Source organism: Solenopsis invicta, chromosome 8 (genome assembly GCF_016802725.1).
Source record: "Solenopsis invicta isolate M01_SB chromosome 8, UNIL_Sinv_3.0, whole genome shotgun sequence".
NCBI lineage: Eukaryota > Metazoa > Arthropoda > Insecta > Hymenoptera > Formicidae > Solenopsis > Solenopsis invicta.
This window is the reverse complement of record NC_052671.1, coordinates 2,196,140-2,223,690: the sequence shown is the minus strand read 5'-3', so window position 1 is coordinate 2,223,690 and position 27,551 is coordinate 2,196,140. Positions and strand designations below refer to the sequence as shown.

At 39.1% G+C, this 27,551-nt stretch overlaps 1 protein-coding gene across 3 annotated transcripts; it reads left to right on the top strand.

Moving 5' to 3' along the window:
* Positions 1-7,292: 7,292 nt before the first annotated feature.
* On the top strand, positions 7,293-26,752 carry LOC105192837 (protein yellow). Of its 3 annotated transcripts, none has more exons than XM_039452952.1 (7): positions 7,293-7,469; positions 23,836-24,135; positions 24,925-25,054; positions 25,165-25,327; positions 25,411-25,770; positions 26,169-26,357; positions 26,449-26,752. In XM_039452952.1, exons 2-7 carry the CDS (start codon positions 23,859-23,861, stop codon positions 26,620-26,622), a joined length of 1,293 nt encoding a protein of 430 aa, XP_039308886.1. In that variant the 5' UTR covers positions 7,293-7,469; positions 23,836-23,858; the 3' UTR covers positions 26,623-26,752. The 3 variants fall into 3 exon arrangements, with proteins under 3 accessions (XP_039308886.1, XP_039308884.1, XP_039308885.1); XM_039452950.1 differs by lacking the exon at positions 7,293-7,469 and adding an exon at positions 21,971-22,185; XM_039452951.1 differs by lacking the exon at positions 7,293-7,469 and adding an exon at positions 21,972-22,165.
* The last annotated feature ends 799 nt before the right edge of the window (positions 26,753-27,551 follow it).

Below are 27,551 nucleotides of genomic sequence, written 5' to 3'. Positions count from 1 at the left end.
CTTATAAGTCGGATTTTGCGAAGCTTTTGTTTGTTAAGTAGAGTTTTAATTTAAGTGGGCATTGGAAAAAGAACTTGTATGAAAACCGATTCTTTTTGTGGAAAAAGAAAATTATAATGTAATTAAAATTAAAATATCTATTTTCTTTTATGGAGTATTTGGAAACAAAAACAAGTCTATTAATTTGTAATTAATTACTGTAGCAAGTAAAATAACGTACAATTTTTTTTGTTTATATTCTAGCAATCACCAATTAATTATTTTCTTCTTATTATATTCGTAACTTATTTTATAAATTATAGTAAATAATTATTATTTTAAGTCTTTTTCTCTCTCTTTTAGCTTTTACATTTGTACAATAAAGTTTTTGATATAAATCTATCTTATCAATTTTATAAAAATTTTATCAATTTTTTCAATAATATTTACAGTTAAAAAAATTATTTAAATCTCACATTAGTAAATACTGTATGAGAAGATAATTAATAGTTAAATATCACACCATGTCCGCGGTCACACTATATCTTGCTACACCTCGCCTCGCTAATCGCGAGCAGTGCTCATGAATGAAGATCAGTAGCATAGACGGCCTGGTCATCGTTTTCCCACGAAGGCATCTTCCTCTTTCTTCCTTTCGTCCCTGGCGGGGAGGAATTGTCGGTGGATACACCGTCGCGGGGGAGAGCCAGGACCATTCGTCCTTCCGTCTTGAATGGGTAGGATAAGCGAAGTGAGTCTCCGCGAAGAGCCGCTCAACTCCGCGGGTAAATTTATCAATGTCCGGATACGAATCAGTGAGGCTTCATTTACAAGACAAAGCTACGCCATGCGGCCGCTGCCAGGACTCCAAGAAAGACAACCTCCTTGAAGGAGGAGTAGGATACCTGCGTGAGCTCATAGGCGTCGATTTCCTTTAGACCAGTCAGCACTACAGTGAACTGTGCGCAAATAAACGCTATTCTTTTATTGCATATTTAACAATTTCAGAAAATTAATATTTAGAAATTAGAAAGTAAAAATGAAGGGCTAGAAGACATCAGAAGTTTAGAAATTGGACATTTAGACGTCGAACGTTAAGCATGTTTACGCAAAACGAAAGAAAGTTTAAAATCCCTTTTCTAAGTAATTGTAAATGTACTTACACAACAATCGTTACGTGAGAAAGAATTGTATAACGGCTTTGTGGCCGGCGCTTATGCCACGCGCAGGAGTTGGATGATAATCAGGAGACTCCTTCGATCTTCCTCTCAGATCGAGTCCACCCACGCCGAGAACTTAATTCGCTCGATTGGACGCACTGATTTAATCGCGGACACTCACGTAGAATGGGACAAAAAACGGAGAGAAAGAGAGGATGGGAGGGAAAAGATTTCGTATCCGAGACAATCACGAATCCATCGGCGTCTTAATTAGTAACTTGAAATACGGGAGTCCTCGTGATCGAAGCGATTTCACCTTATTTGTTTGTCTTCGAGAGACAAGTTCTTCTTTCGACTCAACATCAAAGAGATTACGCGTAATTTTGAATACATTTTCTCAGTAATCATTTATAATTCTATTGCTCGTAACGATATGCTCATTTGTAATTGCAACGACTAATAACTTCCAAATACGCTGATTCGAATATTTTGTACGTGTGCGATTACATTAAAATCCTTATTATGTATAGAAGGAGAGATGTATCGTTATTTATAGGTAATTAGCAGAGGGAGGTGATGTCGGTATAATTTAGCTTTGACGCACGGGCGTGAGATAAAGCGACATGAAGACGTTAATTGCCTCATTAAGGCACGCGAAATACCATGAGAGATCTCTGCCACGGTAATGCCTGATTTACAATTCACATAGCTGATAAAATCCAATATCGTGAATTTATTCCAATATGCAGCCGCACTCAACTCGTGACATCTATGCAACGCCGTTAGTCCGGTTGCTGAGAATTAGGGGCAACGGGACGTTAGTACTATGTATCGTAACTACTTTGTATGACACGTATATCATGTATTTGAAGATTATATTATTGACGTTAATAGAGTAGTGAAAAATATTACAAAAATAATGATATAAAATGAAATATTAATCAACGATGCTGTTGATTGATATTTAAAATTATAGCGTAATTGAATATTTACGATGAGAAGTGAGAAGATTTTTGACAATAGAGAAAGAAGGAGAAGAATGTAGAAACAAATATTTGTTCAGATAATGGCCCATAATTTTCAGGACACAATAAGTATAGCTTAGCAACCTACAGACTTTCAAAAATTCATTTCAACTCTGAAAAGATAGGTAAGAGTTTGATGGGTTTGGCTCTTTTTTATCCCGAAAACATGAGATTGGTGCTGATGAACCGGGAAATCTCGCGAAATGGGAAAGGAGCTCTAATTTCTCGTGGGGGTGTGGCGAGGAATCGTTAGGAAGCTTATTGGGACTTTCGGGTGGATGATGAAGAAAAACAGAACGAAGAAAAGAAGCGGTTAGGAGTTTCGAATACCCCTGAAAATTGAGAGCACCCTGATGCATTCAGGTGCCGGAAGAAGGGTGGTACTAATATTCTCCGAGGATGCACTAAAAATTTTTGATTTGAAAAATGGTCAATCCTTCTTTCTTCAACACTGCAACCGGTCTTAATGGCTGTTCTCTCTCTCTCTCTCTCTATTTTTTTTTATACTGTAATTTTTCTCAAGGCGATTTTTTTATATGTAAATTACAATTAAATTAGAAACAAAAATCAGGATATTAAAAATACAAATAAGAATTAAGATGTTCATATTTATATATTCTTTTTATCAAACATTATTATATAGTTTACAGAACATTAAACTATTTAGCAAAAAACAAATAAAATTTAAAACATAAAAATTCTCTCTTACAATTTTTGTCCGAAGCAAGACACCGTTTTACTGGATGTAAATCATTACGCACGCCATTCCTCAAATTCAGCATGCACATTATCTTGTCCAGCCTCGATATTTCCAGTAGCACCTGGCGACTCGTTCGACCGAAAGTCCCAACTTCACAGAGAAGTCGTTCAACAGTCGAGGCACGCGTCGGGTCGAGACCGCCGCAAAAGTACAACTCAATCACTGTATTCGGTGCCAAACAGAATGACCGGCACGACGTCTCCAGCCGAGAAATTAATATTTCCCCCGATTCTTTCGCGCGGCGATACTTCCGGACAATGCTCCGCGAGCACGTCCACGGTGACGGGCAAAAATTTGAGGCAGGTTGTATACAACTCGACGAACCGCTTCCCGGAAAATCCCCCGGGATTATTAGCTATTAAACCTAGATTACTGCTCGCGCCTGGCCGGCTTTAATCTCCATTTAATCCGGCTTTATGGAACGAACGGCATTACAATGTTTGTCGGGCGCTAACGAAGTCTAAGCTCGAATTAAGATGCGCCCGGGGCCGCTTTGCTTGCCATTTCGTGTCGTTGCTGCTTGCTCGCTGCGATTCCTTTTTCGCCGTTTCGCAGCTCCGCGTGTCACTTTGTGTGATCTCGAGTTAATTTGATACCTCCCGTATAAGAGGGATTGGTAACATGTCGATTGTTGCTTTCGCGCGTAGCTCGGATTGCCATTCGACGAATGGTAGATCTAATATGCAATTTTCAGCTTTTTCATGCGTAAATATGCGTACCTCATTCAAAAACTCTTTCTATACTTTAAAAAATATTTACTTATTTTTGAATTTTTATTTTTAAAAATCAATAATGACGCGATTGAAATTCAATACTGGACCTATGCTTTTATATGCACGCGTTCTAGTCCAGTGTATCCAGTTATATGCTGTCTAATTGTGTCTTGAATCCGTCTTTTTAAAATCTTCCGTATAATTATTATTATTAAATATTTCATAATAAAAATTTATATTTCTCACAATAATCTCTCAATGCAAAAATACAATGTAACGCTTTACATAAATAAGAATACGAAATCTCGCGATCTTATTAGTGATCTTGTTAGAGATAATGTAAATTTCAGTGTTAAAGATGCAGTAATATTAATGACGCTGTTGTATGTGTCTAGAATCAACGAATTTTGCAACCGATAAATAATTCATTCTCTTAACGATGAATTAATTACTCGTAATAATTACCCACGGTAATTACTGCGGACTGCTGTCGTTAAGGCTGTATTTACACAGCGTAATACCTTTCATTATTTTACGCAACTAGAGGCGGGCGGGCGGGCAGACGAGCGAGCGAACGGGAACGGAGCGGCGAGAGAAAAAAAAGGAGTAAGGGACAAAATTCCTCGAGGGTGGAACGAGCACGAATTCCCGAGAGCCATCGTCCGATGCACCTGTACCCTGCACGGTTAGGTTCTGCATTGCCTGCCTCTGTTGCACGTCAGTCCTCTTCCCCTCCCCCTCCCCCGTCGTCCCCCTTTCTCTCTTTCCCATCTCTTCTGCGCTCCCCGTCTTATATCAGGTTCTTCTTCTTCGTTCGTCTCGCCTCTTCTGCTCTCTCCCGCGCCACAAAATCGCTTCACGAACCTTCGGACATCGAGGACGAAGAGGATGCGGAGAAGGAGGAGGATGAGGATGAGGATGAGGAGGAGGAGGACGAAGAAGCACGTTCTTACCGAAGGAGACGCGTGCCTGTCGTGCGCTTCTTTTCCCCACTCTTTGCTCTCGACAGAGCTTCACGCAACCGAAAAAGATCAGGTACACCCGGCAGAAATGCATTCTCGGTTTCCGATACGCATAGATGATAAGGACGTTACTTTGTTCGAGTGTTGCGGTCGGACGCGAGACCGGTTTCTGACTTTGACTCTGCATCGGAGTATCGATTAAGTTTTAACTGGTTATTAGAGAGTAAGGAAGGGACGATTCGGTATTTGTGCGTTTCGTTGATATAACGTGACACGTGAATTAACGATCGTACATATTACTTTGCGCGGTCTATACGCGCTGGCTTGCTCGAAAACGTACTCGTCCCGTTAAAAAGGGACCATTAAGCAATAATACTGCAATGTCAACGTGTATAATAACTCGGCGCAAATACGGAGAGGATTGGATATATTTGCCCAGTAGCAAAACAGATTCCACATTGGCTTTACGACGTGTATGAAGCTTACATTTACATTTTCATTTGTTTTAGAGATGTAATCAACCGCGGCTCACGCAACATCTTGTAACTTCAGAGCTAGAATTCCATCTCGGGGGAACTCTATTAGTATTAGACATCGACTGATACTCTGCAATTGTACCGCAGCCCCCTGGGTTATTCTGTAGATGATGAAATATCGCTTATAGTGAGTTTCGCGATAAATCAAGTCCACTATGAACGTTTTATAGATAGTCTGCTATTTGTATACCTATACGATGGATGAACAGTCTCGTCTTCATTTGTAACGCGCACCGCCGCCGTCCAATTTGCATCGTCCAAGTTTACAATCGAATCGCAATAATATGATAAAGTTACGGTACAGTTACTGGATTGTGGCCGGATCTTCCGAGCAATCTCGACTTGGGCTTGTGGAGAACAGAACGCAGGCCCGCCGAATCGAACGCGAATGAAGAGTGTTTGCAAGCAAAAGGGCAAGGGACGGCAAATAAACGAGGAACAAGCGGAGGCCGGAGGTGGAAGAAGGAAGAGGAAGAGGAAAGAGGAATTGCGGAGTGTGCGCCGTCAGTTCGGTACTCTCCCTGCAGCAGGTTGGCAGCGACTAAATGATTTACCAAACAATAAATCCTCGCGAAGATACGATCGGACGCGGCGCGGACCGAGCCTGGGAACGAGGGAACTGCTCACTTCGCCATTGCGGCCGAAAGCAACGTTTCTCGATTTCTTAGCCTCGCGATGATTACCTTCGGTGCTGCGAGCCACGATCTGCGCCACCAGTTTTGGAGGTGCGAGCCGTTTTTTCGAGGGGGAGGAAGTGTGTTTGGAAGTGCTGTTTTAACTTTCCTTCTAAATTGCATTTTATTTCAAGAGCGACTATTTTTTTGCAAAACATATCCGAAAACTTTTTATTGATAATACAATACTGTTTTAACTTGTTGGGCATACGTTTTTCCTTCTTAACATTTTTTTTTTTTCTTAGAAGAGATCAAAACGGAAGAAATACGTGCGATACGAGCGGCAGTGAAATTGTGAGATGAACGTATTTTAAGCTGATCATGAAAATGCAACGAATAAAGATGTAACATAAGAGAATGATCGATTGTCGTGCAGTAAAATCGCGCTCAGCGATCATTTGTTACAACGAATACACGGTATTTCCGCGACTGCGGCAGGAAATGAAGAAGCGATAGGGGATAGAAGAAAAGCGAATACAGTAGGTGTGCGCGCTATTCGAAACGGTCGAGCCCGTGCAGAGAATATATATCGGCGCTGCACTTACCGAAGATCTCCGAGCTCGAGCTTTTTCTGGTTCGACTAGAACTCTACGAGGCACTAAATCACGTTACTCGTACATCCTCGGAAGTCGCTTGCACGGGTTATTTAAATGTACGTGCGTTGAAGCGTGATTAAAGCGCGAACAGTCAGAAATGTTGAACGAAAAATGAAACGCAACGTTGTTTTCTCACAGTATAATATAGTTGCATTGGTAGTTACTGAACGATTTTATTTGAAATTAAAACGTCAATTATGAAAACTTATTATTTTTATCTGAATTATACCATTCAGCACGTAACATAAAACGTTGAGAGTCGATTGTCGCATAATCGTACAACATTCGACACATATTGAACGTAAGAACGTTTTTACAAAATTTCGGTGTTGATTTTTTTTTTTTTTTTTCAAGAAAGAGAATTCAACGTTTTAATGAATTCCAACGATACGCGCGGACATGTGTTTTACTTCCCTCGCGCATAATGCACGTGGAGCCTTGCTCGACGCAGAGCAACGCGAGTTTATTCGCCGATAGGAATGCACCGGCGTGCCGTAACATCGCATCGCATCGTATCGCATCGCGCGCCGGCTAAAACCCGCGCGGCTACTTTGCACATTGTAGGGCGCAGGTACAATTCTCGCAGGGTTCATTTCTCCCGTCGACCGGAGGCGTCGGCCCTTCCTCGTAGCTCCTCTCGTGCGTTTCTGCCACGGCTCCCACCTCCTTTTTGGTCCTTCCTCCACCGTCCCGCGTGCCCATTGTTCCTCTTCTCCACTGGCCTCCTGCCAGTCCACCCCCACCTTCCCCATTCATCCGGACACCGTCGGGCATCTCGCTCCCATTTCGTTTTACGTCTTTGTACATAATGCTCTTTGTACCGTCTGCTTGCACCAGCGGCAGCGGCAGCAACGGCGGCGGCGGCAGCGGCAGCGGCAGCGGCAGCGGCGGTGCACCGGGCGCACTCTACCCCGCACTTCGCCCCTTCGCCACGCTCTTTCACCTTCTCCTCGGGGAAGGTGGACCCTGCGTTCGTCGACCTCGGACGATCATATGAGTGCACGTGGGTGGCACAGATCCGCGTGGTAATTCGAACGATCGACTGGACGACGCTGGACAATGGTGTACGTACGAAAATAGTAACAGTAATAGTAGTAACGGCATTTTATTTTGTTATTACGGGAATATTCTTCTTTTGGAGAATGCGCAAGAAAGGATACTACAAAATAATTCAGTAAAAAAGATATATAAGTGAGAAAAGGAAAGGACTAGATAAGAGGGAAGAAACATCCAAGTATCAAACATATTAAAAACAAGTTAATTATTTAATTCAACAAAATGATTAATTTATTATCAAATATTTTTTTAACAAACAGTAAGACATAACAAGAAATAAATGTGATATAATTAAAATCTCACTTATTAATCGCAGTTACATATTCAATAGTATACTTTTGTACATACACTGTCGTTGAATGTATAACTATGATTAATGAATGACATGTTAATTATAATATATTAATTTGCCCGTTGTTGTCCTTACTATTTCCTATATTGCTTTGTGTAATACGAGCTATTAATCTAATATTTATTTCTTTTTAATTTATTTATTCAATTTATTAAAACTAATATTCAACGATCTTGTGAATTTTACAAACAGGACAACTCAATTAAGACTCGAAAAATAACTGCGATCTTGCCTGAGTAGATGGATATTTATCAAAATTGTGATAGAATTAATAAGAATAAAAAATCCTATGCCGTTGAAGAAGGTGTTCATTACGATATTTTAGATTCTAAAAAATTATAAAATGATATTATAATGTGCAAGGATCACCTAATATATGGATAATCGGTTTAGCGATTAAGGGAGACCTTATCGAGCTAATGATAGAATAACTGGTTCTAACGTGTCGCAAATTGCACGTAATAGAGCGCAACGTAAATTGAATGCCTGTAATAACGGATTAAAATATAATTACTCGCGTAGCGGGGATCTCGCGAATGTATTCTGCTCTTTAATATAGATTCCAACTTTATCCTACACGTAATATGTGTACGTAATCCGACAGCTGACTGTTGACCATTCTCAAATTCATACGCTTTCGTTACATAGTATACAATCGTAACGATATTCGAGACATTAGTTCCGCTTTATGCATATAATCCATTCGAGATCACCAGATCAGGATCTGGTTCGCGACGCTCACCCACGGTTCTCTTTTCTTTTATATTAAGATCGACCCTTTACACATGGTATTATGATCGGCTCTCATTAGCTTCATCGCATGCAGCTCGCGAGCTTGCCAGAGGTAATTCGGTCGGAAGGACATCGGACAGACATCTTACGCGTCGCGTCGTACGGAATGCGACACGCGAATTGTGTGGTGCGAACGTATAACGCGTACGGGAACGGGCGACTTGAGAGAGAAACAGATAGGATCGTCGAACATGAGCGCAGCGAGAACGAAAGCGGGAACGAGGCGAAGAAATAATTGTCTCGGGTCGTGTTATTCGGCGCACGACCCAGTGGATAAGCGTATCCGGTCGAGGTAACGGCATGCAGTCGATCGGATAAGGGCTTATGCAAATTACGCTTCTAGGTGCCGTGGATTAACTCGGCGTGTAAATTTGACTCGCGTGCTGGGTTATCGATACCCCGACGAGCGTGGTGCTCTTAATAAAACAAAGTGTCCGGGCCTGTTGTTGCTCGGAAGCAATCTAATCATTTCGCAATGCAGCACCATGCACGAGGTACCTTCTCTCGATTAGAAAGCCGTTATAATCGTTTGGCATATAGATTGTTACATTAAAATGTTTCAAGATGCTTCAGGAGTAAGCATCCTTTTAACCCTTTCATGCTTCGCGTTTTTCTTAAAGAACAATTAGCATCTAATAATGCATACCTTACTAGAGGTCTTTAGGGTCGCTGATTATAAATTTGTAATTGAAATTTTAAAATTTAAAACGGCGAATCTAATAAGTATAGCGAGGTCAAAATGTCACTCTCAAATTCAACAAAACTTAGTATTTTTATCCGCCATTTTGAATTTTGAAAGCGCTCTTTCTCTTTCTCTCTTATCTAGTCTGTTTGTAGATAAATCGCTAATTTCATTTCACTACTTCCGTAATGTTCAACTTTATCTTTTTAAATTTAGTCCTAATTTCTATCTTTGTCTCATTTTTAGTTTTTAATAAATTAGTTTCTAATCTATCACGTTATCTTTGTTAAACAAATTTTAGTTAAGTTTTCTCTTTATTTTTCTTGTTTAACTGTATTATATTTCTGTATTTCTACACTGTAATATTCTTAGAGGGCTGTGCCCTAGAATGTAAATAAAACAGTCAGTCTCTCTTTCTCTCTCTCTCTTATAGATAGAATCCTTCGAGTAGATTTCCTCGCCAAAGTTTCATTCAGATGATATTCTTCTATCCGGAAATACAGGCTGACTTTTACCTCGTGTTACGAAACACTGAAAATGAGCTCAAGTTATAACTTAGCTACGCGTTGGTCAGATCTTAGCGCGGGTTTTTGCCGAAATGACATAGCATTTCGCCGTGTTCTTCTCAGCGGAATCACGGGTTTGGTGGCACTATAATTAGAGAATTAATTTGGCTACACGGAACTCTTTCCAAATGGACGTATCGCGGCGCCGAAAAGATTCGACGTTTCTACGTAAACATCGTTCTTCTTTCATCACCGCCGGGCTATTCGTTTTCGGAAACGCGTTCTCCACACGTATCATTCGCATAATTACACGGGTGTCGACTGCCTACCATTTTATTTCTCGCGTCTCATTCACGGACACATAATCTATCCCGATCGTGGCTTTTGTAGGTCCATTGTAATCTTCTCGGCTTATGCAAGAAAGCTACGAAGATGCCGCAAGTCAGAAATGGAAAGTGTTTATTGGTAAGCGGAACCGAAGGAATCGGGGGAAAAATCACTTTGAGAAAATTTTGTAATGAGAAAAAAGGAATGTGCGTACAAAAAGGGAATCGCGTGATTGTCGGCGCTAAGTCAGCATGTCATGATTACTATAAATAAATTATCCAATGCTTTTTACAAAATGGAAAAAGTACAGGCGTGAAAGAAAAATAATTCTCTTTGTACCCGGGGTTGCATGTCACGTAAATAACATCGTTACACTAAGTCGGAGTTATTGCGATACGCATAATGTTGCGTGTTGTAATTGTCGTAAAAATTCGTCTTAGCTCATCCGCGCGCGTAACAACATTGGTTTACATGTTTATCACGTTGATTTATCATTCTTATGCGTGTTAATTGTAACGTTCAGGATGCAGCGTGGTAGTCCGACAATCGAAAAGAGTATGACTCGTCTATATATCATTTCCAACGCTTCAATTATAGAGCACGCTTTTAATTCTTAGAATCGGGCGTGCTTGCTGCCCTTCGTAGTGCAACAAAGTATTGGAAGTTTAAGCTGCCAAACCGCCTCGCGATCGGCTGGTTTTACGAAACGGAGGATGAAGGAGGAGGTATAAAAGAGGGATATAAATACAAAAATCGAGTGTGGAGTCAGTACGCGCGTCGGCTGCAAAGAAGTAAACCAAATTGGGGCTGCCGGAGGAGGGGAAAGGAAGGAGATGGGCGAGATCTCGAGAGAGCTGGGTATTCTCATGCTCTCTACGCGGGGATCGGTAATTGCCGGGTCGTTGAAATCGCGTGCGAGCGACGATCGAGCCCCGGACAAGGGGACGCGAGAGAGGGCGTAAGAATGTACGATGCACGTGCCTTTATTTATTTTGCATAATTAGCGCTACATTGCCCAGGGTTTGCCGCGGAGGTCGGCAGGTTTTACAGCCGAACTTATTTCTTTCCCCTTTCTCGCTAAGGATCCGCCGCGGCGCGATTCCTTATTATTTGGAAATCTCTTCCCGCTTTACGTGAATTAATTAGACCGCCCTGTTAACCGCGCGTAATCCTCGCCCGAAGCTGTCAAGAAATACTTCTGAGATTACACTGGCGTCTAAAAATAATTATTTTTAAATTTTTAATTCTTAAACAATTGGAAGCTTAATACAATTTTTCTATAATTTAAAAAAAAACAACTTTTTGAAAGAAAATATAGTGACTCTCTGTAAATTTTTATTTAATGTAGTATAAATATAAATGGTGTCAATTTATTTCTATAAAATATGTAAATTTTATTTTTGTAAAAAATATATTATAGTAATATTTATATTTTCTTAAAAGACTAAACCACAGATTGTCTATAAGACCGACTAAGAATATTTGTAATTTCTAACTCACAAATTTTGATGTTTTTCGTTTCGAGTATTGCCTTGAGACATTTCGCAATTTAACATGATTTGCATACGTTCTTATAACACGGTGTTGCATTTCTCGTCATTATGATGTTTGTGTGACTGTGCGGACATATGAAATGTAATATATTTACCGAAGTAAGTCAATTCTCTTTTCCTTCGTTACCTTTGCAATTTCCGTAATTGTCCACACCCATTTCAAGCAGCGCGCTGATGGGTCCCACTGCACTGTGGAACGTTGCGTTTACCAAGTCGAAGGTATGATTTGCAAATAGTGGTAATATACACGTAATGCAGACCAATCTTGTGCTATCACGTCCGATCCACTTTTGATTTTCCAATGTTTCAGACTTTTACTATTTTTGACACGTCAAAAGCACGACACGCCAAGTCAAGAACTTGAGTGCTACCTAAAATATAAAACGTTAAGCGATATTTATATAATATTATTACGCGATGAACATTTTTTAATTATCTTTACAGTTACAATGATATAAACATACAATATTCATTTTGTTACCAAAGTGAATATTATTTATTTCGGATATTCATTTCAAAATTTAAACGAGAGCGAGCGATTACAAAGATGAATTTTGACACTACGAAAATTGGGCGAGTGCATAAGAGATCCTTCGTGGAATGCGAAGAGCGTAAGTGAGATGGCATTTCTTCCTCAAGGCTCTCTTCGCGGAGAGACCCGGAGAATCCACGCAACGCCTTCCCCAACTCGAGTTTTATCGCCTTGCCTGGTAAAGGGCCCGAAATTTGGCCGGACGAATCCGGTTCGAAATTAGTATTCATTAGAGTTTCACGTGAGATTTTCAACGAGTCACGTGGGAATAATGAAGGTAAATGTGGGGTTCATCGTACCACTTGCTGTTCGGTCGCCTAATAGTCGGTCGACCCTTTCATTCTTTCTAACACACTAACTATCGCGCGTATCGTCGTATTTCTTCTGCAACTTATTTGTTGTTCGGAAGCATCGTTTAATGAGCACCGTAATGTAATATAAATAAGAAAGTTTGGCACAAAATATGTGTAATAATAGTAATAATATACCTTAATTTTGAATTTTATAGCACGGAAAGAATTGACAATTTCTCTTCTAATGAATGTAGTTTATTGAACGCATCGATGAACATGCGCAACATTTGCAAGAATATAATTCCCGATTTTTATTGTCGCGCTCTTTTAAGCGAAGGTAATTTGTAAGAATTTAACTACAATTTTCGAGCGTAAATTGGCTTGATTATGTTATAAATGGAGAGTTGATTGATCGTGAAAATTAAAATAAAATTCGAGAGAAGGGGGCAAACGTTAAAAATTTGGAGTTATGAGGTAACAAGTTATCTTCTTGAGCATAATTACATACGGGTGTATTAATTATCAGAGTGGTCCTTAAAAACCGCCGGTTAAAAAGACTTCCCTCTGCGTACGTGGCTTTTCGATACGCAAGATCCCCCTTCCCCTCGATTTACCTCTGCGCGCGGCTATTTTTATTATTCATTGATACACTTCTTTTTACGATCTGTCGCGACCGTCTCTTCCGGATGCATAAAACAACGGCCTTTTTGGGAACTTATTGGGTAGAGGCAGTGTGTGCGCCGCGCGCGTCGAATTTCGCCGAGGCGGCAACGAATTTCGCTGCCGATGGCCGGCCGTTTGATCTCATTTCAGCGAAATAAAGCAACAGAAGCCGAGAGAACTCGTCGGTGCCGCCGAGAGACCGGTTGGATATAAACAGCATTGCGGAAGCTTCTTCGCGCGCGAGCGAGCGCGCGTGTCCAGTCGCCTGTATCATTACTCCTTTGCTGAAACGTCTCTATCCATCCACATTCTCGCAGACGCCTCCCCATTTCCTAACGTAGGGAAGGAAAAGACAAAGCTCTCTGTTCACACGCAACTACGTAATCGCGGAAGAGTAAGAGCCGAGCGATTTAGAAAAGTACTTTCTTTTACTTCTTTCCTTCTTTTACTCGCTTTTATTTAAACTATACTTATTTATAAAATGTGTGTGTGTGTGTGTGTGTGTGTGTGTGTGTGTGTGTGTGTGTGTGTGTGTCATTTACTTTATATATGTATATCAAAATGTTCTAACTTTATAGAGCATTTTTTAATTTTATACAAAATTGCTCGGACAAATTTGATCGTATTCGTCAGTGAAGAGCGTTCTAGTCTCTTTAGTGCGGAGAAGAAATCTTTTTGATATTACAGTAGGATAACTGTCTCAATTACTACCGGTTTTGTCAATTATAGAATAAAAAATATGAGAACGTTACGTATTGCACGTATATTAATATTAAATTAAGATTATCATATTATTACGTAAATACGTGGCAGTAAATAGGAAACGATATTAGATATGTGCTGCACTAATAAGGGGAAGCAATATTTAGGACGCTTTCACTGGACTAGCAGTAATAGATACATACCTTACATTTTTATTTCTTTCATTATATTTAAATGATCGAAGCTTTTTACTTCTTTTAAACTTGTTGCTCTTATTTTGTTTATATTATAGTTTTTTACTTCAATAGTGATAAAAAAACGTTTATTATACATTTAAAGCTACAAAACAAAAAACTAGAAAATAGAAAACTACGATATAAGCGCATCAACTGCCATTATATACTTAAAGTGGCAGTAATTAGGACAGTTACCCTATCATTTTTCAGCACAGCTACATTATTAAACATAATAATTTGAAATTTGCGCCATATCGCTTAGATCGCTCGATATTACTAGAAATTTCTCCTTTTATATCGCATCCCTTTATTTCAAAAGAAGACAAAATCAACCAAGAGGTCAGAGCTCTGGGGCCGCGTGCCGCGCACACGCGCAAGAATCTCGCTTTGCCTCCATCAAGATTCTTCGGGGTCGAGATGTCGCCGCTAATAAGCTCTAATCATTTCTTTTTGTGTGGAAATCGAGATGCGTTCCCCGGGACGACGTATACCTGATATACCTCCCGAAGTGATGTATGACACACGGCGGCACCTGTCCCCTTAACCTGCCCTGCACTGGGCACCGCTGCCTCTCGGTACCGTTTCACGGCTTACCGATGAATTTTATGGGTAGTCTAATGAAGTCGTTTCAAAACTCGCCACCCAGGACCGCGGCGATCTTATCGTGACTTAATTGGACAAACCGTATTTCATCGGAGCCGAATCTGCGACCAGGTTACCCGCTTCATCTAACTTCTTCATCTACCTTGTACCCTCAGAGCGACCATTATTCGTCGATCTTTCGTGAGTACTTGGATATTAACGGCCTAACCACTGCAACAATTATTACCACTGATCCTCTAAGAGCGTGAAAAGTGTCAGTGTTTTGAATAGTTAATGGCTTAAAACGAGCCTCTTTTTCTCCTTAACGCTTAGCTATCAGAGCTCCCGAAGTATCCAAAATGAAAGAGGTGGTTGTCACGTTCAAACTTTTTATGCTGATCGATATCGGGATCTTCCCTATAAGAGATTCATAATCGTTCCATTTGCCGGGACATCATCGACGTCCTTTCGCGAGAGTTACGGTCATTTAATCGGAGAGCCTGCGAACGCCTTCGGTACTCGTGAATGTTTTTGGCACTCGCAGCTTCCTGCAGTTTCTTCTTCCCGACTTAATATACGCTCATTTTCGCCGTGCATCATCCACCGTTTTTTGCTCGTATCAGCGATATTCGATGTTTGATAATAATCTCCCTTCAGGTTCTTTCACGCGCGTAATTGTTTCCTCTTCTCCGTCTCCGTCTTATCTTCGCCCTCACTTTTCTGACTGCTCGTGCCTTTGATCTTTGTTTCCCCGCTTTCGTCCTCTTCTTCTTTTCTACGTCCCGTTCTTCTCTTCTTTCTTATCCTACCTGGAAGAACAGGCTGTGCTCGTTAGCTCGTGCACCTGTACACTTCGCGACCAGCACGGATTTCTCATGCTGAATTCTTTCTCTTGATTTGTTCAAAAAGGACGTCCAATATTGTTGCTTGTCGATATGATCGATCTTTCAAGAGAACAAATATTAAGATTCTATATAATATTGTTCTTAATTATTGTTGATTAATATAGGCATCGAGATATTAAATTAAATATTATCATAAGATATAAAATTAAATGTTAACCTAATATTTTTTATTCATTGCTTTTAAGCAGAAACGTTTAAGGATTGCTTTGTACGTAACGAATTCTGTTATTAATGCCCAGTTCTTATCTCATTCTTACAAAACTGTTTCTGTCATTTTATGAAGATTTCCGTGCAAGGTGCGAGAAATGATTCAGGATTTAACGGCAACTTGAAGCTCGGCGTGGCTTTTGGACGAAACCAAAGCTGTTCGCCGGGACACGAAATGAAACTTGGTGCACCTGCCTCGCTCTTCTGCCAAGCTCTTTGCCCTTGTTCTCGCCCATCGTAACATAATATTTGTGGAAGCCAGAAAACAATGTTAAATACAATACATGCTATAAACAACGCGGAAAACTTACTGATGCTCAGTTCTTATCTTATTCATACAGAATTGTTTTTATTATTTTATAAAAGTTACACTTATGTAATAATATAGACATCAACTGTGATAATCGCGATTTTGTATGAACTCATACAGCATTAAAATTTTTCAAAGATGTTTTATAACTATTTCAACTGAAAAAAAATGAAACATTTCAGAAAGGTTTAGAAAAATTTCTGCAACATTTTATAGATCTTTCTGGGATAGCAAAATGTCTGCAGTTCTACTTAAAATTTTATGCAGAAATATTACTAAAGGGTTATTGAAGACAAATCTGAAATATTTCTGAAGTTTAATATCTGATCGTAATCATCTGAATCATTATAATAAATTTAAACATTATTTTTGAATGATTTTAAATTTAAAGTAGATACTTTAGAAATAATATTTAAATTTATTATATTCAGTGGATTAATAGTATTAAAATGTTACAATAAAAATTATGAATAAAATACAATTAGTGTTTTTATTCTACATTTTTATTGATTATTTGAAATATGATTAATGTATAAATATATGATTAATATATAATAAATATAAGTAGATTTCTGAAATATTTAATTTAAAAAATGCATATTATATATAATATAATAGTAATAATATTTTATTTTTGTCACATTCTTTTGTACTTGTACTGTATAAACTTAACACATGCCGAATGGACTTGGAAAATTTTTGCTCATTTATTCGGCGAAAACAATAAAGCAAATTTTCTGCTTGGATATGTTAATTTCAAAACAATTTTAAAAGCTTATTTTGCAAATTTACTACATGTGATAGATTTCAGAAACATTTTTGTTGCAATATTTCATATAACATTTTGCAGAATCCTTTCAGATGTGTTGCACATGAAATGTGAAACGGTTAAAATCTTTCTGAAAGCACTCTGTACAATATTCGGTGTTGTATGAGAAGCAATTGTAATTTCTCTCTCTCTCTCTTTCTCTCTCTCTCATAATGAATGCAAATCTTCATTAAATTGTTATATTTCATGAAGCGACAATTTTACCTAAATTATATTAAAATTGTTTATAATTTGGATTACAAATTATAAACGGTTTAATGCTTTTGCGTGCGTTTATAACACGTCATATACAAAACACATCATTAACAAATACAGTGAAAATGTTAATATTTACGTACAAAACGAAAAATATAAGTACGTTTATTGCCAATTATTTTATTAATCGATTATTGTAACTTAAAACTCGTATTGTTCATCATATTCTGATATTACTACTGGTATATCGCTGTTAATCACTCGAATGAATACACTTGCCACGTGCAACAGACACCAAGATCCGGTCGGTCTTAGCTTTTCTTCCTTCCTCTTGTCTTATTTCTAAGCGATCAGTGATAAAATATAGTCGAGAGGTATCCGGTGTATGTATATACACTTTTATGCCTTCCGAACGCAACGGTGAGTCCCACTGGCCTTGCAACCCTATGGGCCCTTCGCGATCAATCTCGTGGGCGGTTTCCCCTCCTCTTGCCCCACTGATGCAAAGCCGATGCGCGTGCCAGACAGTGCGAGCCATACAAAAACACGTGCCACGAGAGTTGTGGTTCTCCTTTATCTTTTTATTTTATGAATCTTATTTCACGAATGTCTGTTTCTTTTCAGACACCATACATAAACGCATCTTCCATTAAATAATTTTTTTATAGGAAGTTTCAAAAATTAATTTAATGATATCTTATATCTAACAAAAAGTAATCGTTGTTGATAACGGAGATTTCAGTAATAACTGATTAATTAGATAACTAATTAGAAAATAATCTCTCATTAGATGATTAAATATACGTATTTATTTTTAGAAAAAAAAAACGTGCAAATTATATAGATTGACATAAGTTTTGTTTTTCAAAATTAAGATGTGGGAATGTACTTTGTCGAAAATTTTGTTTTAATTTTATCATGCGCAAAAAGTTGCCTAATCGCAAGATACGTGTGTACATAGATTGCTTGATGCTATGCGACGATATATAAATTTATATTGCGCCGCATGACGAAACCCGTCTGTTCCTATTCCAATTCCACTTTCCAATACTTCATCCAGTTTGCTCCCGTTATAACATGATCTCTGTAAAAGGAGAAACCAATCTACTCAGCCATTAAACCAGCTTGATACGAACTTGTCGGCAACCCGTTTTGTCTGATGCCAAGGTGGTTGCTGAAAGTTCAGGCGTTGCCACTAATTCATCTTCCTGAGAAATGCGTCTTACACGCAGTCAAACAATATTTTTAAGTTTTAGTAGCGCAGAAATAAAATTGCCTCTCGAGTTTTGTCCCTGCAATCACTGAATTTAATATACATAAAAAAAAAATAATTCGTATTTATATATAAATTATCAGCGCGTTTTATTTATTTTATTTTTATAAAGACATTTATTACCAGTCGAAATAACTACTTAGTCTTACTTGCATATCCACAATTGTCCACTTAATGAAAACGAGGTCGGTCGTCTGCGAGTCGAACCGCTAATTTCTCGTTGCACAATTGGATCCGCAAATGACGAACTTTCCTCACATCGTTCGTGTTATTATGGTTTTATTTGCAGGCTCTCACCGTTATTCTCCTTCAATTTGCAGCTGCGACCCGTACAAAACTCATAGGAAGACCGTGTACACCAATTATTTCATTATAATCAGATCTCAGAGACTAATGATCGCAATTTGTCTGAGACCTTCAGAGGCACCGCTCGCCAAATACGTCGATGACTCGTATGTAAAATTTCGACCTCGGGGGCAGAGATTTATTCTCGTGCGCGTGGCGCAAATGAAATTAACGAGTACTGCATACAAAGTGTCTCAGTGTGGCTCATTTCTGTTTCGTGTGCCGCGGTAGGTGATAAAAATTGTTAAACGGGAACGCGATATTTATACGAAGATTACGTTAGACTTTTATTTATTCTACGAAAATAAAGTTACTTGTTTAATCAACTCTATTAAATTAATATGTGTTTGCGCGAGACATATATTATTAATACCATCATGTTATCAATTCTGTTATGATTCATTGTTGACGTTATCCAAAGAGACGGGAGCAAAATTTAATTACGCGCCACGTTAAGTTAAATAATTAAACACGAAATCCTGATAAGCACCAGCGATGATCACAATCACACTTGAAAAGAAAGCTACATCGCACACTGATACGACATACGTTGTGATTTACACGTACAACACCTGAGTGTTGCCGTGCTATGTGCTCATGCATTCTCCAATAATTACCATGAAACGCAAACCGTGCAATTAGCCGCGCGGTTGAATTAGCAGATGCATTATGGCGGTATACATGTAACACCGAGGAATATCCGTATAATATTTTCCCGCGGTATTACCAGATGCTGATTACCAGCTGTTCCACTTTCCAACCTTAGCATGTGTAACGTACCCTTCTCAAAAGAAGGTTTTGATAATAACATTTTTCCGAAAACCCGTCTCGGTGTAGCGCGAGTATTACATTCGTCGACCGTTATTTTTTGCGTGTCGGTAATTGCGAATGGTACCCCGAGTGATCGGGCGAAAAATTCGAGGGAGCCGAAATTTGAATAACACGCAAAATGCGCCTGATGAAAGAGTGATGAGCGTCGAGACGCGGAGATCCGAGCGCGTGTGGCCGCTTTTAAATTATCATGTCAACTAGAAAGTCCGCGGGCGATTCGGGAAGCAATCTAGGTAGGCCTTGATGGAGCGCGGCGATCTACGATCGCGAGGAAGTGACTTGACGAAGTCGCTCCGTATTAACTTTGCGGCTGTGACGAAAGTTACAAGTGCATTATACACGAGCGACCAGTGGGAGTTAACGATGATTGATAAGAACGTGCCATGCACCGGCTCGTATCGTAAACTTTCATTTGTGTACCGTTGCATGACTTCTAATCAATTAAATTATGCAAAATTCATGGATCTAGTTCATAAAAAAAAAAAAATGTTAAATCTGGACTAATTATTGCACATATATCTCTGTCGATCCGATTTCGAATGATCCCTCTGCTCGAAAGACCGTTTTAACGAGTGAACGTGGACGAGAAGAGATTAAAATTGGCGAGGCGTGACTAGCACGTTATACGTGTCATGTCGCTCCGTCACGCAATTTTAATATTTTTAACGTTAATAAATGTAAATGAATGCGAGCGTATTAGTACTTTTGTTTGAGAAATTGACGTAAAATATAATTGTTTCCATCCGAGCTGCAGATTATTTACACTTCTGACGACAATAGACCGGAAGCCATTTGAATTTTTGATTACTATGAAAATGGGATATAAATGCTACAATAGTTCGCGCAACGACATATCTCATTTTCGATGATTTTTCTCAAATCATCGGCAACTTATAACCTTCGTAACAAGCTCGGGATTGCGTTGAATGAAGCAGACGGTTACTTCCTGGCTACGGTGTAAATCGAGCTCGAGGAGTAAAAACTCGACGACGCGGCGCGACGTTGGGCTCACGCTAAATTATTCGCAGCAACGCGCATATATACACACTCTGCTATAACGCAGAGCATTATTTTGGCCGTTGTAATTCGGTTTACCGTTAATGTCGCGCGTCATCGATAATTAAGCCGGAATAATATTTTTCACCCGCCGGCAATTATTCATTTTTGCGATTTCTGATTGCGCCCTTCAGGAAGGGCGTGCTGATTAATGAAACGCGGCGAGGTGGGCGAAAAGGATAGGTGAGAGGAGAAGTGAACGGGGCGGGCAGAGAGAAGAGGGCTGAACGCAATTTCAGCCGTCAGTTCGCGCGGGAAGATAACGGAGTGCCCTCGGGAATTTATTCTCGGGAGCCGATCATCCGTGAGACAGACGGCGGCTTTTTGTCGTCAGCTCGTTACGGTTAACGAATGACTTTCCTGCCCGCCTGCTCGCGTTTCCACGTTCGTCGCGCGCCCGCGACGCGACGGACGTTCCCCGACGGGCGCGCTGGCGATTTATGAATTTAATTAAATCCCTATCAGATTCAATTTAATCGCACCGTTTGCGCGGCTAATGCCGAAATAACGGTCATCGATTGCAAACGCATCGACAGCCATTATGATTTGTACAAATTTTGTTTTTTTTTTGTCTCGTTTGTTTCGTCATTGCGAGTTCGTCAGAACTGCATTTCATTATAGCAAAATTGACCGCATGTAACATTGTTAAGTGCTCAGCGGCTTACAATGCGTGCTTGTAACTTGCAATTAGTTTTAAAGTAGTTATGATGCGAAGAAAAACGAGAGAAATTATTACCAGCTGACTTACTAGCTATTGCCATTTGTGTTGCACCTGTTTAATTATGCCTTTTTAAGGTTGCGATGTTATGCACTGATTATGACTACGAAATTATTTTGGATAGGTCTTTTTAAGGAATAAGTATAGTATATCATGTTTTATTTAATTTTATTAGGAAATTATTGTCTTTTCTATAGCCATAGGTAATTTTATTATTGACAATGGATACAACATTAATTTTGAATACAATCTAATAATCCACGCTGAATGTCATTAAATTTATAACTCGGATATAATTTGATAGAGGTGAGACATTTTACATGAAATTTTTTTTAAAATTTATCAATGACAAACGATTATTTAAGGATGATGAATAATGTACCGGAACGTTGAAGTATGTGTGAAATTCTTTCTGTCAGTTAACTAAATTGACGCGTCGAAACGTATATGTACAGGTACACATGTGATATGCGTACTGGTTGACGGTTTGGAAAGTACATAACATAAGTGCATTCACCGATGCCAAACTGCATTTCTCTCTGTACACGAGGCATTTCCACGTGATATGGAGCCTGGTTTCGTCATAGGATTGCGTTCCATATATATGCGAGCGTTTTACAGAAACACACAGTTTAGGATTGAAAGAGCAACAACGTCTTTCTTAGAAGACTGGAGAACGGAAATTCTGTTCTTTTGTCTTTCTTTCGTCGCATTTTCTATCGATAGTGTTAATTTCTGTGATTAAGTGCGATATAAGATTCGCACCTATGCTGATGTTGCATACAACTGTTAATAAACGTGGTAAATATTAGGAGGTACGAAATGATATATTATGGTAAGACTATCTTAATTAAAATTAAACAAAAATTTAATTCATACATTATACATTATTATGATTTTATAAAAGGAAATGGCACTTGCTACATATAAAAAATATATTGAATTTTAATACATTTATATATATATATATATATATATATATATATATATATATATATATTTGTTTTACATAGATTTATTAAAATTTAATATATTTTTTATATAAATTTAGTCATCACATTAGAAAAGATATTTTTGGATTATTATATACACTTGTCAACAACAAATATAAAACACTTTTAAAACGCTCTAAATTACACAATATTCAGATCGCTTTGTGAAAAATTATCGTAGAAAAAAAACTAAAAAAGCATTTTAAAGCTTGAAAGTTGTACATTAACGTGCTTGAGATCGATTTGAAAATCTTTTATCTTTGTATGTCTTAAAAACCATCAAGTTATTTTGTTTCTTAAAAATTTGCGCATTCAGCACTCTGCAGCTCGATAAAAAATATTTTTTCAAAAAATTTAAAACTCTTATAAGAAAGTACACAATTTTACCGACAAAAAGCTTTTTTTAAAATTTTTGTGCGATTTTTTTTACCAAACTACGCGACTTTAAAGATTAACCTGTATTTTTTATCAACATTGAAACTTTCAGTTTCGTAGTTTGGTAAAAAAAAAAAAAAAAATTGTACAAAAATTTACAAGAAAAAGCTTTTTGCCGATAAAACTATGTACTTTCTTGTAAAAGTCTTAAATTATTTGAGAAAAAATTTTTTATCGAGCTACAAAGTGTTGAATGCGCGAATTTTTAAGAAACAAAATAACTTGATGCTTCTTAAGACATAAAACTACAAAGATAAAAGATTTTCAAAAACGATCTCAAGCACGTTAATGTACTACAACTTTCAAGCTTTAAAATGCTTTTTTAGTTTTTGTTCTACGATAATTTTACAGCAATCTGAATATTGTGTAATTTGGAGCGTTTTAAAAGTATTCCCTATTTTTTTGCTGACAAACGTAGTTACAAATAATTTAAAAACCTTTAACCTCATTATCTAATTAGTTAAATTTGCTTTTCCAATATTGCGTTAGAAAGTTAATGTTCATATTATATAACAATATATTTCACATTCTAAATTAACAGAGATAAATGCGTCGTATTTATTTCTATATACATTAAAACTGGTTAGAGATGATAAGACTTTAGTAAATACATGTAATGCTCTATTCCTTTCACTGAAGAATTTTTCAATAACATAATTTATAATCTTTTATAACTCGATTTCTTTCTTAACAAAAATTTGATAGAATAATTATTGTTCCACATTTTATTTTTTGCGAAGGTTGTACAAAATCAAAAGTGCATGCTTTCAAACGTATACATACGTGCTTGCACATCTGAATAAAAATGATTCTATATAAAAGCGTGATAAGTGTACAATACGATTCAATATTAAGATACTTATATATGCACAGGCAATTAATAATTTTTTTCAGAAGACGTTTTCACAAATTATTAATTTTATATAACAGACATAATATAATTTACTATTTAAATTATGTCTCTTCAATATAAAATTAATAATTAATATTTATTATTTTCTTCGCAGGAATTATTATAATGTTTTTAAAGTAAAAGACAAATATGTTTTTGCATACAGAAAAGGAGAGATTAAACATCAAAATGAAAAATTCTCGCAATTGGAATTGCATCTTCGTTTCGATTTTCCTATTACTATGGATCGGAAATATCGACGGGATTCAATTATGGGGCATGCAGTATGGACGTGCTCCGCTTTTGGAGAAATTTACTTGGAAAAAAATGGACTTCGCTTATCCTGACGAGCGCAGCCGACAGTTAGCTAGAGCAAGTGGTGAATACGTGCCGGAAAATTCTCTGCCGGTTGGCATCGAAATCTGGAGGAACAAGCTGTTCGTCACGATACCACGATGGCGCGATGGTGAACGTCCGAAATATTAGTCATTAATTACGGCTTCGCTGTTGTCTCGATTAACGTCTTACGACGCGACAGACAAACGGGTCCCCTTTGCCAAAAACGAGGCGCGACGCTTCAAAGTCATGAACCGGAAGCAGACGCCGGCATAATGCGCGGAAGATCGCCGTAGGAGGTACACGCCTCGATTCCCGTCTGAGCGACTTCCGGCTCGCGACAAAAAGCGCCGAAAATCGCGAGTGTGCGCTCAATGGGAGCGTTTCTGTCTTTGTCGACCTCCGCCTCCACCTTCACGGTCCCTCTGACACTTTCCCCCCTCCCCCCCCCCCTCCCTCACTCTTCGCTCTCCGAAGGGAGGGAAACACGGCGAGCGGGTTTATTCAAGCCCTCGCTGCCCTTTATTCACTCCATCTTTTTGCACGCTCTATGTTTATTATATACGTTGGCGCGCGCCACCGTTTTTTGTGTCGCACAAAGGCTGGACAATGACGGCGGTGCGCTGTGTAAGATCTTTAATGTTCTACCCTTCCGTCTGTCTTCTCTTCACTTCCTCCTCAGGCCCTCGCAATTCCTTCCTTTCGCGCATTCTTTATGTTTCTCTTGCATTCTTCTTTTTACACTGTTTAGTTGCGAATCGATGTTCTGGCATGCTGCAATTTTTTCATTTTCATTTTTTCGTCCTACGCTTTTTTCGTACTTTGGTTATTAATTATTATTGACTTTAGCAATAATTAGAAAGCTTATAGATAACGTGATAATGTAACGATCAATTCTGAGTAATGTTTTGCACTATAGGAATACCGTCTACGTTGAATTATATACCGTTGGACGCTAATCAAGGTAGCTCACCAAAACTTATACCTTATCCGAATTGGGCTCAGAATAAGGCCGGTGTTTGCGGTAGCGGATTGACCACTGTTTACAGGTGACAAATAAAAAAGTTTCGTCGATAAATCAATATGTAGAGAAACATGTCTAAAAAAAAAAATATTTTTTTCGATATAATGACATTTATAAATATATTTTTTTCTTTAGAATCCACGTGGATGCATGTGATAGATTGTGGGCGTTGGATACTGGGACAATAGGGATCGACGAAACGACTGTACAAGTCTGTCCTTACACCCTGAACGTGTTCGACTTGACTACAGATAAGCTACTCAGGCAATACAGGCTCAGATCGGAGGACATCAATCAAGTATACAATATATATATTTTTTTAATACACAGTAAATTTAAGCTCTGTATTAATTTCGCAATTTTTATATTATTATTACGTAGAACACTTTTATCGCGAACATCGCGGTTGATCTGGGAAAAGGCGGTTGCAACGATGCCTTCGCTTACATGTCCGACGAACTCGGCTACGGCCTGATCGTGTACTCGTGGCAACAAAATACGTCCTGGCGAATAACGCACAGTTACTTTATGCCAGATCCTCTGGCGGGTGATTACAATATAGGAGGATTGAACTTCCAATGGGGAACTGAAGGTATATTTGGATTAAGTCTGTCACCAATATTAGCAGACGGCTACCGGACGCTTTTCTTTCATCCTCTCAGTAGCTATCGAGAATTCGCGGTGTCCACGAGGATTCTAAGAGACCCACAGTTGTCTCAAAACAGTTATCACGAGTTTCAGGTATTCTAATATTTTCACTTCTAATATTTTCACGATCGCATTTCGATCACATTTGCTTCTATTTTAGACAGAGTCTTGCTCAGGTTTGTCAAAATTGATACAAGAACATTATTACATTTTGTTTCTCATCTTATATATTGTATTCTTTAAAGAAGAAAAACATTATTTTAGATGCTTCTTAATTGCGAGTCATTGTTCAATATAGATTCTTCACGACGATTCTTTAAAAATTCTTCCATTTCCTTTTTTGTGCGTTCGTTATGTCTTTTAGTAACTATTTGTAACAATTTAGAGTAATGCTGTGTAATTTATTTACGTTTTTCTTTCCTAGATCCAATCTACCATTAGGAATTGAATACGGTTATCCCATGTCATTATTTACTTTTTACGTGATGTAGGTGTTGTCGTCGAGAGGGCCGCTTTCTCATTGCACAGCATCCGTAATGGACGAGAACGGACTTCAGTTCTTCAACTTAATTGATCGGAATGCAATCGGCTGTTGGAATTCCGTATTACCTTACGCGCCGATCAATCAGGCGATCGTCGCGAGGCACGACGAGGCTCTGATTTTCCCAGCAGATATTAAGGTGCAGCAGCGTTCCGTAATGAGGGATAATTACCTACTATGAAGCTCCGTCAGCTTCATTTATCCCCTCGCTCACTCTTTATCGCTCGTAGGTGAAGCGCGGCTTACTCTGGATCATGTCGGATCGGATGCCGATCTTCTTGCTGTCGTCCCTGAATTACACGGACGTGAACTTCAGAATACTCACTATGCCGGTTCAGGCGGCAGTCGCCGGGACGGTCTGCGATAACACGCCGTGGAGCTTTACCAAGAATCAAATCTGGTAGTACTGACGACCCATTCGCTACGCGTATATTTCTGCGCGCGATTATACCGCGGGACGCGATCATCGGTCGCGTTTAATCGTTTTACGCGTTGAGAATGTACTTCTCAGTAAACTATAAAAGGTGATAGCCACAGTTTTTAAATGTATTTCCCTCCACGTCTCCATCTCCTTGATTCGAAGCACAGAGTGCGCTTTTCAGGATGTGCCTTATAATATGAGAAGCGAGCCGCGTCGCGGCTCGTGCGACGCCGCGACGGCGCGAAAATAGCGAGCGGATTGGCGTGAATCAGCATCGACGCGCCCGCCGCAGGAGCCAAATGGTCCAACGAGGGCCCATTAGTTTTGGCCCTCGTTTCCGATAATTTGAAGCCAAACGGCGGCTGTTCCTGCGGCCTGATATACGATCCGATATTGCTTCCCTCGAAAATTATCCGTTTCACGCCCCCGCCCGTAAAATATGGCCACGCGCCTCGTCTGTTTTTCGTGGAGCCGCAGGATTAGAACTTTCCTTGACTCCAGGCGTCGCGATGCACGCACGGGTTGCGTTTTACGTGTTCGACGGCCTTACGCTCCGAAGTTCCGAAGTAATCGAGGTCGATCGAAGCGCAACGAGCTCAACTTTTACGTAAAAGCCGTCATTACGATATTAATATATTTTTTGATTTATTGCATTCCGATTACACGCACACACAGACACACATACTGCGTGAGTATATTGTGCCTGTGTCGCGTCATTTACTCGCAGCGGGGCAGCGAGTCGATGATTTACGCATAGATCACGAGTGAGATCTATCCCCGAGTTTGCGAGCGCAGCCCTAAAATTTACGTGGCTGTGGCCCCGAGAGATCCGCGGCCGAGATGCACACGCCTCGAATGCTAATTCCGAGGATCGATAAATCGGCAGATCGCGGCACTCGGGCTCGGGACTAA